The sequence below is a fragment of the Akebia trifoliata genome, chromosome 11 (genome assembly GCF_017979445.1).
Source record: "Akebia trifoliata isolate Shusen 1 chromosome 11, ASM1797944v1, whole genome shotgun sequence".
Classification (NCBI taxonomy): domain Eukaryota; kingdom Viridiplantae; phylum Streptophyta; class Magnoliopsida; order Ranunculales; family Lardizabalaceae; genus Akebia; species Akebia trifoliata.
Genome location: NC_141385.1, coordinates 1,335,025 through 1,355,329, shown reverse-complemented (window position 1 = coordinate 1,355,329; position 20,305 = coordinate 1,335,025). Strand labels below are relative to the sequence as shown.

The 20,305-nt window shown below is 34.0% G+C and overlaps 1 protein-coding gene across 1 annotated transcript; it reads left to right on the top strand.

The window, feature by feature from the left end:
- Window positions 1-10,909: 10,909 nt before the first annotated feature.
- On the top strand, window positions 10,910-18,562 carry LOC147390195 (arogenate dehydratase/prephenate dehydratase 1, chloroplastic-like). Its single transcript, XM_086458572.1, has 11 exons — window positions 10,910-11,507; window positions 13,501-13,568; window positions 13,664-13,756; window positions 13,849-14,049; window positions 14,767-14,847; window positions 14,945-15,040; window positions 15,762-15,839; window positions 15,925-16,014; window positions 16,099-16,166; window positions 16,503-16,584; window positions 17,847-18,562. Exons 1-11 carry the CDS (start codon window positions 11,222-11,224, stop codon window positions 17,901-17,903), a joined length of 1,200 nt encoding a protein of 399 aa, XP_086314698.1. The 5' UTR covers window positions 10,910-11,221; the 3' UTR covers window positions 17,904-18,562.
- The last annotated feature ends 1,743 nt before the right edge of the window (window positions 18,563-20,305 follow it).

The following is a 20,305-nucleotide window of genomic DNA, read 5'->3' as shown; positions in this document are numbered from 1 at the left end:
AAACCTAAATCTTTGAGATATTATTTATTTATTATTATCATTGTTACAATGAGCATTGATTATTTTCCAACCTTTGAATTCAAAGATCTTTACACCCATGTGACAAGGGTGGTGCTTGGAGCGTGTTAATGGTTGTTTCTGACTTTGAAAATGCTTTAGGACTTTGAAATTTAAGATTAATATCACATTATTGACCTTTTATTATCGTGCTAAATATTGGAGTCGAAAAGTAGTTAGGAATAGAAATTTCCCAACCCACTTTCCTAATTTCAACATTTTACCGTAAAAGTATATATATTTTATTTTGAATGATTTATTCTCTAAAAAATTTAATTAATTATTAAAATATTTCTTAATAATTGATGTATTAAGTTAACTATCAAAAAATCTAAAACTTTTTGAATAATCACTAGAATGTCTAATTATTTCTCAATTAACACTTTCTAAATATTATGACCGAAACCTCAAAAAATACAACTTCCACTTGTGAAATCTCCTCCTTGTATTGACACGGGGGGTATTGTTTACATACTCCTCTAAGCTTATATATATGAGTCATGATAATCTAACTTGAAAAGCCGTTCTCGATTGATGTGGCAAGTGCACATAACCATAGATATATTTTCTTTGGGATACACAAGGAAAAAGTCTACGGTTCTGACACTTGCCACATCAACCAAGTACATATTCGAGTCATTTTATCATTAGCCTACATATTTCAGATGCACCTTGTCAATTAACAACATACCCTTTCACCTTTTATATTTGGAAAAAGATTAATAAATAATTAATTAATTAATTAAAATGACTTAAATAAGCTTACCCCTTCAAATCTTTTGTCAAAATCCCTTGATTTTTATTCTCTTTTCAAAATCCTATTATTTTCAACCCTAGACCCTCTAAAAATTGTATTTTCATATTTATTTATATTCTTCTACAAACCTTTGAATCTTCAAAGGATCTAATTGGGATTTTGTTCTTTTGACCTAATAGGCTCAGTATTCTCAAAGACTTACTAATCATTTTTGTTTTGCTTACATTGATTGATTGTACATCCCAAACTAGAATAGCGTAAGAGGATTGTATTAGTTCACTAGTCATAGTGAAAATCCATCACTTTCTAACATGAATTCCTAAGGTAAAAAGTCTATTTAACTCACCCAAATCATTGAGATAAAACTTTTTTATTTTTTATTTTTTTATTTTACGTACAAAGATTAGTGATCTAAGTGAGGACTTTGACAGCTAATTTGAAGATAAGGTTATTTAAAAGTAATAATCATTCGAGCATCTCCAATGGATATCTCTAAAATTTTCCTCCAAACTGGCATCTCCTTCAAATTTGAAGAGGTTGTGCAACTTCAAAACAATTTGATTTCCGATCAAATATTATTCATTCACTTTAAAGGGTTTAAAAGAGAAAGGGTCAAAAATGACATTCTCGAATTTGTTGATTAAACTTTATTTAAAAAAAAAAAAAACATTTTTTTTAAAATCGATATACATCCTCAACCTTACACATTCGAGGTGTTAGTTTCTATTTTCAACATGTAAATCTTAACTAATCAAAATCCTCTACTGATAAGGAAAAAACTACGATAGAGGATCCCCTCCTTGTCGGGAGACCCTCTAAAATTTCTCCAAATCTCTATATTTGGAGATGTGAAGAGTAATGTAGAATGGGGCTTCTCCAAAATAGAGATAGGTTTAAAAACAGTAACGAGTATGGGGTCAGGACTCACCCACCAGAGTGGTCCACCTTTGAATTAGCAGTCAAAAAGTCTATCCTTTTGGGTGATCTTGTCCATCCATTCTTTATCTAAATATCATAATCAATTTGTCAAGGATCGATATACAAATATGTTTTATTGATTTAGATCATCTAATGATGTTTAACTTTCCACGTACTTGGATCCCATGAGATGGTCCAGTCCTTGATGATGCATAATGCATCACATGGACGGCAGGATTTTAATCAAGCCATACCAAAATATTCTGGCTTAGATTTGATTGCTTCCACTACCCAAAACAGAACAAAAACTAAAGTCAAAATGTGGTCCCCAACCCTCACCTCTTTCAAATTTGAAAATCTCTCTCTCTCGGCAAATATCTCAAAATTTGAATCTGGCTTTGTTTGTGGACCGAAGGAAATACATATTCGTTGTATCTCACATTAGAAGTGGAATATACGGATCTTCATGTGACCAATCGGGTCTAACGACCAATAAGATTAGGCTGTAAATGATTTGGGTCCTGATTGGATTGAGTTGATTTGGGTCCAATTCGATAAGGATCTGATTGAACCCAAAACAACATATCCGTTAAATATTGGATCATATATAATAACTATGGGATTGGATCAAACCTGATTTAATATAAAAAATTAAATAAATTCTATTAATTTGAATAAAATATAGAAGGACATAGTTAGTTGATCCAAAACTGATTTGATAAGGTATTGGATCAAAATCTTATTGAAAACCTAAAATTCTTCAATCCAAATCAGAAGTTATTGGACCTGAATGAAACAAATTTCGATTCTAATCCGATCCATTGAAAACCCTAAATAAGATTGTACGACCATATTCCCAAAAATTGCAATCTTAAATTTCTAATTAATACATAAATGCCCAAGATCGAGACGACTCATCTGATACATCTCGAAATCGTTCACTAACAAGACGGATAGATAAGTCAAACGTATCAAACGAAATTTAAAATTATAATTTATTTTTTTTATTATTTAAACGTATCGAAAAACTCATCTAAGATAACTCGATCTTATTTATAGACGGGATGAGATGTCAGAACAAGTTTTCAAATCATGGTGTCTTTATTTTTTATTTATTTTAATGTAGTAGTTAAAACATAGGTGGATGTATAAAATGCTAAATTTTATATTTGTTTAATATGACGTGGCAGTTTGATGTTGATTTAACAGCTTAACATCCACGTTTTCCAATAGCAATTCGTAGACAAAGAAACTGGTCCCAACTTTCTTTTCTTCTAACTTTAAAAAGTAAATTGGATCCCAAATAGACTGTTCTGCCCGCATTTAACTCTCTCATTGGTTATTGGACAAAAAAGTATCCAAAGATGTTGGACCTTAGGCAAATGTTATTCAACAACTGACAAAGCATTTACGCCATCTCCACCTCTAATAATGGTCAATAAGCCAAAAACAAAATCATGAATCGGTTAACGGGTCAAGGTGGAAAATGAACGTATCGTTATGCAATATTTGGTTATCAACTTTGAAATTGGAGTAGTTGTGATAATATGATGCACCTTTATCTCACACACTCCCCTCCTTACGCCTCCATCACAGAATCATTGATTATTTGCCTCGAGATGCATAAAATTTTTTTATGATTATATGTATCTTGAGGTAAATGAATAAGGGCATAGGTGGGTGTTAGAAAATCATTACACAATAGGTATTAACATGTCACCATGATTTAAAATTTCGTATCATTTTAGAATGTTTCAATTCCAACTTGGACCAGAAAAAAAAAAACTCTTTACATTTAGGATTTTATAAAGGATTTTGTTCTTTTCTACCTTTCTTGTTTACTCACTCCCTTACATTTAGCGTTTTTTTTTTTTTTTTTTAAATAGTTGAATCGTAATTTTCTCCCTATCTTTCATAGATGCACTCTTTCCATTGACCAAACATTTTGGGGAATAATCGTATTTCGTATACTAAATGATAAAATAACATTTAAATAATACTAAATACAAAAACAATTTGTGTTTTTTTTTCTTCAAAAAATTGTTGATTAAATCACGATCAATCGTGTTTTTTTTTTTTTTTAAATCAAATAATTTTTTCAAAAACTTCGTGACTTTTTGAAAAAAATCATGATTTTTGTCACTATGTTTGTCAGTATTAATTTTATTCCAAAAAACACCATATAGATTGAAAGCCATAACAATTAGAAAAAGTCAAATTGAAAAGATTTCCATTTTAAAGAAAGTATAAGTTTGTTGTACAAAGTAATTGTACCATTACAAGTTGATGGTACAATTGCTTCTTTTTCTTTTTTTTTTGGAAGGCCCAAAATTTCTAATGGCACAAAGGGTAATTTTTTGTTGTATATAATTTTTATATATTTATTCATTTTTATGATGCATAAAGTAAACAAAATATATTTAAAGTACCATGTGATTTTTCTCTTTCTTTTTTCTTCGATTAGGGAAGATGGACTTGAACCCACAACCTCAATGTGCACACCCAATGTATCAATCAATAGAGTTATTGGTTCAAGCCTAAAATTGAATCCACAACTTCCTTTATTAAAGATTTGTGATTGTGTGTGTGATGATGGTGGTTCCGGACTTGTAGGCCTAACTTGTTGGAACGAGACAACTGGCCTCTTAAAGTATTGTATCTTGTCTAAATCCCTCGAGTACATGCAATATCTCACAAACCACACATACCAGGTGTGGAGGACATTTTTCGGGAAAAAAAAGTGGCACATGACAATCTTGAGACGACCTAGCCGAGTGTCCTAATTAGCAAATAAGGAAGAAAGGTCGGTCGTTTCATTTAACCAAGTTTCGAGGGTCAAGGATGAAATCTCGGAGGCATCAAATCCCTTAGGGTCGGGAGTTTAATCATATTTACAAAAATTAAAGAAAGTCTCTAAAAGGATGGAACCGTACAAACAAAAATCAAAGAGAAAAATCTGGGAAATCTCATTAAATACATAGGTGCAAGGTACTAGAAGGTATGCGATTTTTTTTGAAAATACCTTACACCATTTTTTGTACTAAAAATCCTGACTTGGTCATCAGAGCAGTGTTGTTGCAGGCACACCTAGAGACACAAGGAGAGGAATTGTGTGACATCGCCACAGATCTCAAGGTAGTGCAACATTCATATACAATTTGACGCCATCTGTGAGATTCGTTACAAGGAAAATGACCAAAATGGTGAGAACAAGACGAGAAGGAACTGATGAACCAATAAATCCACCACAAGCAGCACAAGACCCTCTGCATGCAGTGCATTGCTTACTGACGAAAATGAGAACAGAGATGTGACAAGGGCTAGAATGCCAGAATGCTGAAATTCGAGCAATAAGAAAGGATAACGAATAACTCAAGCAGAGGTTGGGTAAAGGAACTAAAACTGGTGGAGAAATGAGAGCAAGACAAGACCCCCCCCCCCCAGCATATCAAACAGAGATTGATCAAATGATAAATTCGTTAGGAATTGAAATTCAATAGAGGAGTTTAGAAGCCTGGAATCCTATGACTCGGGAAGAAATGGAAGAGTTGTTGCGGATGAAGGATGAGGAGTAAGTCAGGAGAAGGGATTTGGGGCGACATGCTCATAATATTATTTGAAAACTTAGAGAATCGCCATTTTCACTAACAATAATGGCATTTGACCTTCCGAAGGTGTTCCATCCTTGAAAGTTTGAGACGTTCGATGGGACAAAGGACCCAATGGAGTAATCCTTCACTACATGAATTAGATGGTATTGTATTAGAACTACGACTCGTTGCTTTGCAAACCTTTCCCAACGACATTAAGGCATGGAGATGTATCCTAATTTCAAGGGCTGCCTTTAGGATTAATAAGAAGCTTCTCCGAGCTGGAGGAAACTTTCATCGGGTAATTCATACATTTGAAAAAGAGAAAAGTTGGAGCGGTGTTGATGCAGGTACACCAAGAGGCATGAGGAGAGGATATCGTGTGACATCATCACAAATCTCAAGGTAATGCAACTTTTTGCATCTACACCAGGTAAGCAAGGATAAAATCTTATGGGTGTCTAACGAGAGGGTTAAACTTAAGACCTCTCCCTTTTTGGAGGGATGCCTTGACCATTGTGCCCAATTCTCATTGGTTTCCACTTGAGATGTTATTATAATTTCCCTACAAATTCGACTTTGTTATTATTAAAAATGATTTTAATAAGGTAATACAATTAGTTTATCTGCTCTCTTACCTTAATTAATTTTTGATTAATGCCATTATTAAAAAAACATGCAAACAACATCAAAAGCTACATTTAAAAAAAAATCATGAAAGAATAGACTTCATTGGCGTGCATAAACGCAACTGAGCTGCGAGTCTCACACTTCTTACGTTCAAAAGCATTTTTGCATGCTAACTGGGAGTTCACTAACATATTCGGATCACGATTCTTTTCTATTGCCACTCCAATTTTTGTTAACGCTACCCCAATTTACATGTAAATCACAAGAGATACGTACACATCTTGGTGTGGCATTAGCAAAAGTTGGTGTGACAATAACACATTCTTCTTCTTCTTTTTCATAGTAAATTGACGGCATGATAATGTGAAGTTGGTATTTTGAGTTTCTTACTTCCTGCGACTTTGGGAATCCAAACAATGTCAAAATGGAGAGAGCGGATTCTCTGTAGTTTTTTTATCCTACAATTCATTTAGACAGTTGAGAGAGTGGCACATGATATACAACCAATATCTTTAACATTGAAATGTTAAGAGTCCAACGATTGTTCATTTTCAATCCATCTGATCATGCTTACAAATAATTAATTTTTTTTTTCAAATTTGATCCAATTCATGATCAATACATGGTTGATGTGTTAGATTTTATCTTTTAGTATGACATATCCACCATTTAAAGAGTACTACAGGAACTGTAGGATAAAAACACTACAGAGGATCTGTTCCCAAAATGTTTATGCCTTACCCTCATTAAATTTTAATATATATGATTAGATGCTTCGATAATTAAATTTTATTTCGTTAGATATTTAATTTTTTTTTCATCATTTTATTAATGAAAGTCACAAAAAATTAGTCCATGATGTAGTATTTATATTAGGACCGGAAATATCAATTGGCCCTTTATTTAGCATAAGGGGCATTTTGATATAGAATCTAACACTTGAAAAAGTTGACAACATGATTGCTAATAAATATTGTTGTATTTAAATGGTTTTTTTTAATAGTTGAGTATCCCCATAGACAATAGACCCAGCCCATATCTAGGCTTTGCCCAACCCATAGACCAAGGTCTTGTCCAAAGACTAGTCTCAGGGCACATGCAACGCCCGCACATCACACGCATCGGATAAGTGAGGATGCGTCCTAGCGGGTGGCCTTTGAAGAATATTACTCCAAATGATCATTAATATATAAAGTCGCATCTATAATATAAAGGATTGAGCATGTATTTTTTGTTTCGATTAATTTGTGGAATCAATTCAACTTCTCCAAACATAAAAGATAATGATAAACAATATGCAATTGTATGAAGATGAAAACAAAATTATTGTTAATTGTATCTAGAGAACCTATATTAAATCAATATCTTCGAATAGATATGAAGGGTGTTTGGTTTGGATTCTAGAATTTAATTCTGGCTCATAATTGGATTCCAGAATCTAATGCATCGTTTGATTCGGATTATCGACTTAATTTTTTCATAATCAATAACCAAAATCATGCAGAATCAAAAACAATTCTTAGACTGTTTCTCATGATTCTCACAGACTATCCACTTATGATAATCTTGAAATACATTTTACAATAATAATAATAATAATAATAATAATAATAATAATAATAATAATATTATTATTATTATTATTATTATTATAATTATAGTTACAATTATTATTGATAATAATAATGGTAGTAGTAGCAAAAGCAACAACAACAACGTTAATAATAATAATACAAAATCATCATAAATTTTTGGGTAATCTTACTATGCTTCTTAACATATAACTAACTTGAAAACTAACAGAAAATGACTTTAATGTCAACCTTTTCAACTCTTTCCAAAAATCTTTGATTTTTTCTCTAAAAAATTCATTATCTTCATTCAGTGGGATATGCATTTTTTACTCTTATTTTCAATTTCAAGAGGTGTAATTGGGTAATTTCTTTCCACAAGATTAGTTTTCATAAACAGTGTTAGCCAAACGAGGTTTTGGATTTTGAAAATCAATTTCTATAATCTAATTTTAAAAATCCATAATTAGAACAAAAAATAAGATCCTACAATCCGAACCAAACACCCTGAAGTATTGTTAAGACAACTTTTCAAAATAGATTATCAGACCATAACTAAGAGGTCTCAATATCACTTAACATTTTTTTCCTATAACCATTACTCAAGGTAGACAATGAAACAATTATTCGATTGCTCGAACAAAATCTCTTAATGGAGATTTCTATTGAAAATGGTCAAGAATTCATTATTGGATAATTACTTGTAATTTGATTATTAAGGGTTCTCTCAAGTCTTGCCAACAATTTTCGGAGAAGTGAAGCTAAATTTGAAGTTATTGTCATTTAGTACACTAACTAATTGGTCGGTGGGTACTCTTGATGTGACTAAAGTATCACATGCCACATGTACGTGATATAAGATCATTTCAATGGTAACATGGGATTTGAAGAAAAAAACAAGTGGTTGGGGATTAGGAAGATTTGATTAGTTGTAAAGTGAAAGACATGTGCAAGGGTTTATTTGTAATTTAAATATTAATAAGAGGGTTAATAAAAACTAAATAACATATAAAGGTTGCAATTTTCTTGATTTTTGATTCAAATGACCTTTGATTATATTGAATTTAAATATTAAAGTAGGGGCATTTAACACAACTCAAATTTTGGTATCGAATCACTTCTATTCTGTCTTCTCTCGGTATATCAGTAAAGATTTATCTAATACATAATATTATAAAAAAATACATTATTTATTTCAAAATATCTGAAAAAAATAAATTCTTCATACCTAATTACAAAATATGATCATAATTTTGATTTTGAATACTGACATGTTGCGCAGGCCCAAATATCGTACGCCTGGACAAATATTTATTAATCGCATTATTGTGTTAGTGAAAAATATGAATGCATTTACTCCAACATTATTTTCCCAAGAGACCATGAGTCTATAGTGGGTCGGAACTATGGAGTCAAGTCCTAAGTTATCAAATTTATTGCAACATGAAACGACAAGTCAATTTGTGGCGTGACTCAATATGGGTGCGTCGACCACAATTAATCATGTACAAGGACAATTTCGATTTTTCCGTTGTGCTTTCATTGAATTTTTTAATTGGATTCCTTAAACCCAATATGATATGAGTCGTGATAATCCGACGTTCTTTTTTTCAGATGCCCCCTACACCCCCATCAGATAACTGTAGATCATTTTTCTCGGGATACACATAAAAAAGATTTATGGTTCTGTAACTATTAGGTCAGGGAGCATATGGGGTGTCTGCAAAGGAGTGTCAGATTATCATTAGCCATATAATATTTTGGCATATTTAACTATCTTTACTGATTATTTATACGTTTGATACTCAAAAATGATCATTATGATGCCACTATGGAAATATCCCCCTTGTTTGGTTCTATTGGAATTTAGAAATGAATCATGTTAGGCTTGTCTTAAGTTTGTGATAGCTTGAGGTACGCATTCAACCAATAGAAACTCACCACGTAGGATTAGTAGGGTTTACTTTACATTATCACGAATATGGCACACCAAAGTATACCTTACTTTGTCAAAATTACAAGCAACTATACAAATATGAGTATATCTTTGAATACTTCATATACCTCCACTGTATTTTCAAATTTAAGACATACTCCCTTGACCTGCAGTTTTCTCTAAGAGACCAAGTAAAATAGTAAATGACCTACGTGCCCTTCTTTCTCAATCACTAAAACCTTTGATTTTCTCCTTAAAGAACCTTTCATCTCCAAAATTTTACAAAACCTTTCAACTCCAAAATTTTAGATTCTTCTCAATTAACCTTCAAAACTCGAGAAGAACATAGGATTTGAAGGTAAAGTAGAAGTCAATGGTTTCATATCTATTTTATCCTTTTTATCAAACTATTGTTGAGAGGGCTTCTATTGGCACCCCAACATCTATTCATTACACCCAGCAAAATTTAAAAATAAAAATAAAATTAATAGGTAAGAGTATCATTCTCTTAGTTTAGAAAGAACCTTAGGTTTGGATTTTTTCTTCTTTTTGATGAATATGTATCAAAGAGCAAAAAGCACGATATCAATGTCAAGAAGAGGTTAGAATGGATGATTGTTATTCATGTCAACTTGTTCTTTTTTTATGAGTTAGTGTCAATGGTGTCAATTCAAAGCTTTTTCATCTTGTGCAAGAAGTATGAATTTTTTTTAATATATAAATGTGAAAATGTTAATTTCTTCTTTTCTTTTTTTCCTTTTTCTTTTTAATCTTTAGATTTGAACTTAACATAATCATGATCATTTTGATCAGAAACTAAGAAAATTGCAATCTCATGTCTCTAGAACCACATTAATTAGTTAATTTTTTTAAAACTTCAAAAATATCATTTTTTTACTATGTAATCATCATAATGATCCTTTAATTAATATATTAAATTACAAATGAGTCTTTCAGAGACATGTGTCTTGGCACATGCCACATTCTTGCGGTGCTTAATGTTAATTCCTATTTTAAATGGCATGTTTTAAGTGATAAATAATTTTAATAATAAAGGACAATAATAAAGATAGTTATTATTTCCATACAAACTTTTTCTAATGCCACACCAACTGCGTCCAATTCTTTGGTGATTTATATAAGAATTGGTGTGTCATTAGTAAAAGTTGGTGTGGCAATAACAACTCTCTAACTAAAAGTTTGGTGCAAATAAAATTTCTCTTCTTTTATTTTCTTTTAAGATCTAAAGGTTTGATTATTTTTTCTAAGTTGGAGGTGAAATCTTTTCGAGAAAAATTTAGATATTGAAGATAAGGGTATTTAGGTCATTTCCAATGGTCTTCTATAGTAGACCTAGATCAAGGGGTTACATCATCAATTAGAAAACACAAAGGGTATCTAATTATCTATATTCGTCACCCTACAAAAAAAAAAAAAAAAAACCCTCTCTCTCTCTCTCTCTCGCTGTGAAAACGTGGTGTCAACATCTGCTCACCTACTACGAAGCTTTCTCTCCTCTTCTTCGCTCGTCAATCTCACAGTCTCACCAGCTATTCGTCTCAAGTACTCCATCGAAAAACCACTCCCCACCCACAGATTTGGTGGGTTCTACACCCACCATTTCTTCTGCCCCCCCCCCTCTCTCTCTCTCTCAAAATGTGGTTCTGGGTTCTTCAGATTTTCCTCCTAAACTCCCTAAAAATACGTTTAGAATGATTCAAGCTTGGTCTCCAACCGCATTGAAACCGAACAGAGTGGATTAATGGCTTTAAAGGGTGTTCTCGTTTGGGGTGGTTGTGTTCCTCAATTGGGTGGTTGTGGTGGTGGAGATTTAGGATCTAAGCGTAATGGGTTTCCTTTGAATTGGAGGAAAGAAACTGGTGGAGCTTGTAAATGGGAATGTTATGGTGTTTCAGGGGCTTTGTTGGGTCAGAGAGCAATAACATCAGTTGAAGACGAAAACCCATCTTCTACTCCTGTTGAATTGCAGCAAATTGTTGAGCAGAACGCATCAAAGAAACCTCAGAAGGATTTGAGTTCTCTGCCAAGTGGGTCATGTCTTTCACTTTGTTTGTTGGAGTTGTTTTAATTAATTTGATTATGATTTTATTTCTAATAATCTGATTTTGATTCAATTTTTTTTAACACGAATTTGTAAGACCCATCAGAAGATCAGATCTTTTGAACTTTTTGGTGAAATAGTTGGTACAAATTTCTAACTTTCCAATTATTGGTTGGAAATTTTTGATGAAATGGCCTCTTTACAGATCATTTCACTTTCTAACCCATTTTTTGATAGAATCTAAAAGTTTCATAATTGGCTGATTTGGGTGGGGATAATATTTATGTTTAAATATCTTCAAAAATAACCGTAGATTGATTCATGCCGAAGCATGGTTTTAAAACTTGGTTTTACGTCTCGTCTCGTCTCATCCATGTCAGATACCGAGTCGTCTTGGACGAGTTTTCCGATACGATTGAGACATCTCAGTCAACAATTAGAAAAAAACGTGGGGTTTTAAATCTCATCCGAAACATTGACTTGTCCGTCCGTCTTGTCCATGCCTGATACCGAGATGATTTGGGTGATACGTCTCGGTCTCAGACGAGTTTTGAAACCATGTGCCGAAGGGATCCCTTTACACACTCAAGTGTATGCACACGCACACATTACACTTCGTTAGTGATTCAGTATGCTCTTTATAGCAATTAGTGACCCAGTTTTCATACATCACAAACCATTTGTTTGGTATGAAGAAATACAATAGGTACATTTTTAGCTTATGTATTAGTAGATTTACAAAGCTATTTCTCTGACTTATACAAGGCAATAGGTGTTGTTAGTAATAGGCCATGCATTGCAAGAGCAATACCGTTAGAGGAAATGGGGTTGGATCATGTATAATCTGTTCACCTGGTTGGGACCTTAGTTGCCAGAAACTCCAGAAATGGCTTTGTATTGAGAGAGCACGAATGTTAAAAAAAACTAGGAATTGAATTATTTTGTGGGATTCTAGATTAGAAGTGGCATGCTAGGTTGAAAATTCCAGCTACTAAATAGAAGAACTTTTCAAGGAGTTGAGAATCTGCTTCACGAGGTGATTTTGAGGATTTTGCGTTTGCTCTTCTACTGGTATAAGATGAGTATGGACTTCGATGGTATGTTTTTTGAGGACTTTGTATTTAAGTAGGAGGAGCTCTGTTCCTTATGATGGCATGTGTGTCGGTATGTGGTGTTTGTTTGTTCTTTTATTTTTTTCTTCCTGTTTTGTTTCTTTGCTCTGTAAGGGGGCCAATCTCGTCCTTCTTTTTCTTTGATCAATGAACTTATACTTATAAAGATAATAAAAATTCCAGCTACTTGGTGTGGGACACCCATCGCTTGCAACCTGGTTGAATTTTTAAAGTTATGCTTAGTTAATAATTTAATAGGATCATATACATTCAAATATAGTTTGCAGCTTATTATTATTTTTTTCTCTGTGAATTGAGACCCCTATCCTTTTCTCTCTACCACACTATGGTATGATTGTCACCATTGAAATTCTTTTTTGCTGGTCACTAGCAGCAGCTTATTTGCTACTACTCATGTGTGACATGGGGCTTTTTTTTTTTTTTTTTTTCTCTTCATTTTGATATGCAAACAATTGTGCAACAAGAATGATTATAGATTTCACTGAAATTTTCCAAAGATCAGGGATAAATTTTGGTATTGGGTATCACCGAAATATGTTTTTTTTTAATAGCAGTATTCCTCAGGGTTAAAGAATGGGGTTCACCCTGGTCTAGTTCAATTTTTCTTGGTTAGTGGTTCAGTTTACAATGGTAATTGTGAATTTTAACAAATATAACATGACTTAACAGTTTTCAGTTATCTGATGCCATGTTATCATGACTAGACCTTACTATTATACACTTTTCCACTAGAGTATAAACACAATGAGTGCATCTCAATTCTGCTACTGCGGGTTTCACAGAGTCTAAGGATATTTTTATTCTATTTTACGCATTTTATAGCTTGAATATTTTCATGAAATGCAGGGCCATTATCTGTTACTGATCTTTCCGTTTCTCCTTGCAATGGTTCAAATGTGCGTGTAGCATATCAGGTACACTGCTTTTCATCAATTCTTGAAGTATGTGTTAGCTTTTTTTTTTTTTTCTTTTTTTCCTTCCCATATAGTTATTTTATCACCTAATGCAGGGGGTACCGGGTGCATATAGTGAGGCTGCTGCCCTCAAAGCATATCCTCAATGTGAGACTGTTCCTTGTGATCAGTTTGAAGCTGCGTTTAAGGTTCAATGAGATATTACCGCATAGATTTTGTTATTGAATTGATGTTCTCATCATAATTGCTACCTTTATAGTGTTTTATTTCTGTTTCACAGGCAGTTGAATTGTGGCTAGTCGATAAAGCAGTTCTTCCAATTGAGAATTCCTTAGGTGGAAGCATCCATCGTAATTATGACTTACTTCTTCGTCATAGGCTGCACATTGTGGGCGAGGTGCAGTTGGCTGTTAATCATTGCCTTCTGGGACTACCGGGTGTGACAAAGGAGGAGCTAAAGCGTGTTTTAAGCCATCCCCAGGCTAGTTCCCCTCCCCCCTCTCCATGTTTTTTTTAATGGCCTTCCCCCTCTCCTTGCCACAATCCCGCCAGTGCGCTTACCAATACAGGGAAAAGGGCTGTTGAGACCGAGGGGTCGAAGTGGAGCCCTTCTGTGCTCTGGTTGGAATGGCAAGGGGAGTTGTGAGTTTAGTCCCACATCGGCAGGGTCAACGTTTGGAACCTGGCTATAAGGGCAAACTTGACCCTATCATGTAGGACACGTTTTAAAGCCATGTAGGCTTCGGCCAAAAGCGGATAATATCCTACTCTACACTCCCCCTATCATTAAAAGAGGAAACCTGGAAATTTTGGGTGAGCCATGCACCAAGACCTTTTCTATCCAATGGTGCAGGTGCTCATATGGACAGGTAGTCCAAATGTTTGGCCACTACTTGGATGAAAGATAGCTCAAGATTGTGCAAAGAAATTATCCTAACTGTGCAACTAAGGGGAAAAGTTTGGAGGCGAAAAAATTATGGAGCATGAAAATGGTGGGGAAGGATTTCATATGTTGGAAGACATGGGTTATGGCCCATCCAACTGGGGCCCTGATATTTGGATGGTTAAGCATGGATGAGAGAGAACATGTTTCATGTGTTTGACATTAATCTTAAACTACATGTTCTTAAAATAGAGGCTTTAGATTCTCAAAATTTTCAGTCACTGTCTTACAAGTTGAAAAAGTGATTGTTTGCAGGCACTTTCTCAATGTGAGAACACCCTGAGCAAGTTAGGCGTTGCCAAAGAAAATGTGGATGATACTGCTGGTGCTGCTCAGGTGATCTTTTAGATGTCTCTTCTATTCTTTTTTAAGTTTGATTGAAATTCCCACCAGAGAATATTCCGCCTAAAACTCTCGAGAAATTTTGGACTAGTTTGTTGCCTCAAGCGGCCTAAGAGATACTGGGGCTGTTGCAAGTGCTCGAGCTGCAGAAATATATGGGCTAGACATACTTGCAGAAAGAATCCAGGTGAGGCTTTTATTGTCTTTGTCTTTAGTCCAATATTTTCTATGTACGTTTTTCGAGGAAATATGTTGGTGCCGGCAACACAGACTTCAGTTAATGTGAGCACTACAGACCTATATACGCCTACACTGATTCAAAATGCAGGTTGTTCATTTGATGGGATACCGATTAGATGAAGAATACCCAGAATCTTTTCTATTCAATTATCTATATAAGGTGTTGGCACGGTAGTGATTGGGGTTGCTAGGTACCATTTTATGTGCCTCACTCATTAATCAATAAGCCATACATGCAGTCTATGACGCCTAGCATTGCCAAACTCTTTCCTACTGACACAATCATACATCTTGTCATAATTTTTGGGGGTTTTCTTATGAAGAACAATGTAACTCAGATTGGTGCATGACAGTCTGAGGCATGGCCACAGAAACCCTATGAATTTAGTTTGATGTTACTGAAAGATTTGAAATGTTATTTTCCACAAATACATGCTAGTGTATGATGAAGATTGTATAACCAAATTATAGGCAGATAATATAATGATTAATACCAGGAAAAAAGATTAACCATGATAAATGTTGGCATGTTGCACGTGTGTTTGGTACACAGATCTTATACATTATTTTTATATTCTCAACTTAGTCTCCTTTCCAAATGGATGGAGAATTGTTACTTTGTTATTATGTTTGCAGTTTTCTTCAATAACACATTGTGTACCGGGCAGGATGACTTGGACAATATTACCCGTTTCCTGATACTTGCAAGAGAACCCATAATTCCAAGAACGGAGAGGCCTTTCAAGGTAAGAGTCCATTTCTTCTGCCCATTTTGTGCACTTATAATTCAGGACATAGCCTTAAGGCAGAACTTCTTGCTTTTCTTTCTAGACAAGCGTTGTCTTCACTCTAGACGAAGGCCCTGGAGTACTATTTAAAGCCTTGGCAGTGTTTGCTCTGAGAGACATTAATTTAACAAAGGTAACTCCTAGTAGAGTTTAGTTTTGTAATTTATCCGTTTGGCTGAGAGCTTAAGATTATCTTCACCCTTTTATACAAATCCAGATTGAAAGTCGGCCACAAAGAAAGCGACCCTTGAGGGTGGTTGATGACTCTAATACAGGAAGTGCCAAGTGAGTGTAATTTTCCTCTTGGTTTAAGAATTTAAAGTACCACAGTTGGAAAACATATCAAGTCCTTGACGGATCCATACATATTCTGGAAGGTTGGGTATATATATCATTCAATTTATACTTTATTGGATGATCGGATCTATTCTATGTTTTAGTTTGCTCTTGATGCATAAGATGTTTTACCTGAAATTTGTAACTTATCCCTTTCTATAAAGAGAATGGTTCTTCTGGACAACAAATCTCTCCAAAAAAAAATGGTTCTTCTGGTATCTTAGAAGATATGATTTTCTGGTGAGATTCCTTTATGCTCTCTGTATGACTAATTTCTGATGGCAGGTATTTCGACTACCTTTTTTATATTGATTTTGAAGCATCTATGGCAGAACATCGTGCACAAAATGCTTTGGGACACCTTCAGGTCTGTGCGTTCATTATTTATGGTCAAGTATTACTTTCTATATGGGAATGCTAATGGCCAAGACCTCATGAGGATGTTGGTTTTTGTTGGATATCTCCACAACTTTGGATTTCCCAAAATACCCTCAATATTTATCTTTTAGTATAAAAAGGTTAGGATATTTTTGTATTTGTGTAGTGACATTTTTTTTAATATCACAAATCTCAATGGTGTTTTTTAGGGGTGCAACTTGGTTCGGTTCGGTTCGGTTTGAGGTCAAATTAGAACCGAACCAACATAGGTCGGTTCTACTAAATAAGAACCAGAACTGAACCGAACCAAATTCCATTGGAACCAAACCAACCCAAACCGAATTAAAGTCGGTTTGGTTCCACGGATTGCAAATATTTTATAAATTATAAGTAATATTTTTTAATGAAAAAATAAACATAAAATTTCATATTCTAAATCACAAATCTATCTATAAAAAGTCATTAGTTTATCCATTAAAGATCACTAATCTATGTACTAACTTTTAAAATAATTCTTTATAATTATTATATACACATATTTATTTATTGCATAGGGGTTCGGTTCTCGGTTTGGAACCAAATTGATCGGTTCTTCATTTTCGTAATCCGGAACCGAACCGCAACGTGTTCCAAACCGAACCAAACCACCCCAAAGCTATTGGTTTGGTTTGGTTCTCGGTTTGAACCGGACCAAGTTGCACTCCTAGTGTTTTTAGTCTTTTTTTGCAATAATTGTTATTTTGAGAATGCCATTGAGAATTGTGATATTTACAAAACTACCAATTTACAAATACCAAAATACCCTTACCTTTTTAGTGCTAAAAACACAATGTTAAGGGTATTTGTTTTTTCAAAAACCCAAAGTTGTGGAGAATGCTACTGTTCCCATGAGGTCTTATACGTTAGCATTAGAGAGATCATGTACCCATATCCTATGTAGGATTGCCGTAAACTCCTCTGCGCAAATATTCTCTCAGTCATTTCTCCTCTACACAGGCTTGAGGATCACCATGTCTTTGCCCTTGTCTTAAATTATCATAACCAATAATGAGTCTTTATGAAAATATAGCTTGATTTACTATTGATCTAATTCTAGAATGCCATTGTGCCTAATAATCTGCTCCTAATGATCACCACACCTTCTATCACGAGTTGGATCTGATTCATGAATAATTTACTCCAACTGTTTTCTGGTTATGATTTTATATGGTGGAGATATGCCATTTTTATAAAATTCTTAATCTCGTGCAGGAATTTGCAACATTTCTTCGTGTCCTTGGTTGCTATCCCATGGATATGACTATATAGATGTTCTTCCCGGGAGGCAGTCTTCACATATCTGTTTTGGTTTTGCCAAGTTCACAAACATGAAACCGCTTATCCTTCTCTTCCTTATATTTTAAATCCTGCTCAAGTTGGCGACGGAGGAGACCTCAAGAATTGAATTCAAAGATTTCTACAACTATGAGAGATAATCCTACAACAAAATCAATAATTTAGTTTTCTTCATCCTTCCAATGGGGTTTTGCTAGAATTGCGTGAAATATAACGTAATCATCCCTATTTGGTAGTGTTGGATACCACACAATTATTTAATTTTGTGGCTCAGTGATTGTTCGTCTTCTATTTACGAAACTTGACACTTCCTGTGCAGCTTTGGAAAATTGGGATCTTAAGTTTATTATGAATTGTGCTTTAGCTGATCTTAGCATTCCATGGAGATTGCTGCAAATAAGAACTTCGGCTTTGCGGGTTACAACCAAGTTGGGTTGCATCATTGCAGAGCGATGTCTCCAACTTTTAATTTACATTCTTTTTATTCTTCATTTATTAGTTCCTCCCAATCATCGAGTTTGCTTAGAAGTAATAAACTCGGAAAAGAACAGTGTTTAGAGGTAAGTCTTTTGGTGTATTTTTGTTTGTATCAACTATACTCAGCTGAGTACGAATATACTATGTTTTACTTATCATCGTTCATGTTTCATGTTTGTTTGATAATGGTGGTGGTGTTATTCTTTGAAAGGATTAGCTTGTTCATATTGCTGTTAGGTATTCTGAATTTTTATGTAGATTGGTTGGAATGTAAACCCAAAATTGTGCTTTTGGTTCTGTTCTTAATCGAAAAAAAAAAAGATATTGCTGATTGATGTTTGAATTGTGGATCTCGACACGATAGATCTTCTCGAAATACCTTAAATGCATACATTGTAATCGTGATGGTGAAACGGATACTCGGATCAAATGTTACAACTAAATCTTCAGAACTATGAGCAAGTAGTTTTTACTTTTTTCTTTTTTCGGTCAAAATGGGCACCATAAATTGTTGAAACCCATAAATTGTTGAAACAGATTAAGAATTACATTCGTATCTTTGAAATTATGAGTATATCATCCTTCATTCATAATTCACCGCCACAGAACATCTTAATGGATCGCTATTGAAAGACTTGGGTAAATTAAAATCGAAGGCTTGGATAAATGAAAAGAGTTTTGATGTCAAATGTTTTTACCCATTGAACTAGGCCATGGTGAAAATTGCTCAAATCCAATTCCCTATCATTATTTGGAATTCATTTATTAACTTTCTGGAATATGTTAGGGGCGCAATTCTCATAAGAGTATTAATTTACAACATTAAGAACAGACAGATACACTAAAGTAAAAGCACACTGAGAACAATACAAACGAATTTTCACCAAAAAGAAGATTATTATAGAGGACAAGCCACCAAAAAAATTAGGAGGAAATGTATTTCTTGGGGCCTGGTACCGTTGTGAAGGAACTTGAGCATCGATTGCATACTGGTATTAGTTCGAGGTTGATCGATTGTAGATCTTGCTAAATAAATGCAGAAATAGAGATTAAGAAATGGACTTTGGGTAAGTCGAATTCGTTCCACAGGGACAATGAGGATTCAAGGATTCATTCGGATAAAAATGCCAAAACAGAATTTAGAAAACAGATTTTTCTTAAAACAAAACAGATTTGTTGCATAAATGAAATGGAAATTAACTTGCAATTTGAAATAAAAACAGAAAGTAGAGATTGAAGATATAAGAAAGGAGGTTTAGAGAAATCAAATCAGCTTTTGCAAACTATCCATAATGCAGATCAATTCTAAGAATAACTCAATCCATGTAGCAAGTCATTGCTCATGGATCGGAAGGTGGAGCGGTTTAATTATTAAAGGTAACCAAGAGACATTCATGAAAATTCAGATTTAATTGAGATTGCCTAGCTTATATTCAGATTCTTCACAAAGCATAGCCGTTCTTGAACTTATCTAAGTAATGGCTATCAAAGTTTGAATCAGAAATATAAGTAGATCATCTAATCAAAGTAGAATTTCTAGAATAGTAAACATGTAAGCAAAATAAGGAATTAAAACTACATTAGAGGGATAAACTTGCTTCGGCATCATTGATCTTTCTAAAGAGGATCTAGCCGATCATCGCAAGGATCATATTGCAACAATACTAAAAAGCAAAGAGAAGATGGGAGAAGAAGATGAAGATGCAACTTGATTCCTTCTTGAATGGATCTCTCAAAAGAGTTACAATAGAGCCAATGGCTTACTCTTGATGTTCTCACTACACTCAAGATCTCACCAAAAGGAAAAATTACAGAAAATTAAAAGAAGAAAAAATCAAAACTTATGGAACAAGAGAAGAAGAGAAGAGCCCCCAATTTATAACATTTGTATTCGGGTA

Coding starts and splice junctions, on each gene's coding strand:
- LOC147390195 (XM_086458572.1), top strand. CDS start 11,222: ATGGCTTTAAAGGGTGTTCTCGTTTGGGGTGGTTGTGTTCCTCAATTG. Junction 14,848..14,944: donor ATACTGCTGGTGCTGCTCAG/GTGATCTTTTAG, acceptor ATTTTGGACTAG/TTTGTTGCCTCAAGCGGCCT. Junction 15,041..15,761: donor TACTTGCAGAAAGAATCCAG/GTGAGGCTTTTA, acceptor TGTACCGGGCAG/GATGACTTGGACAATATTAC.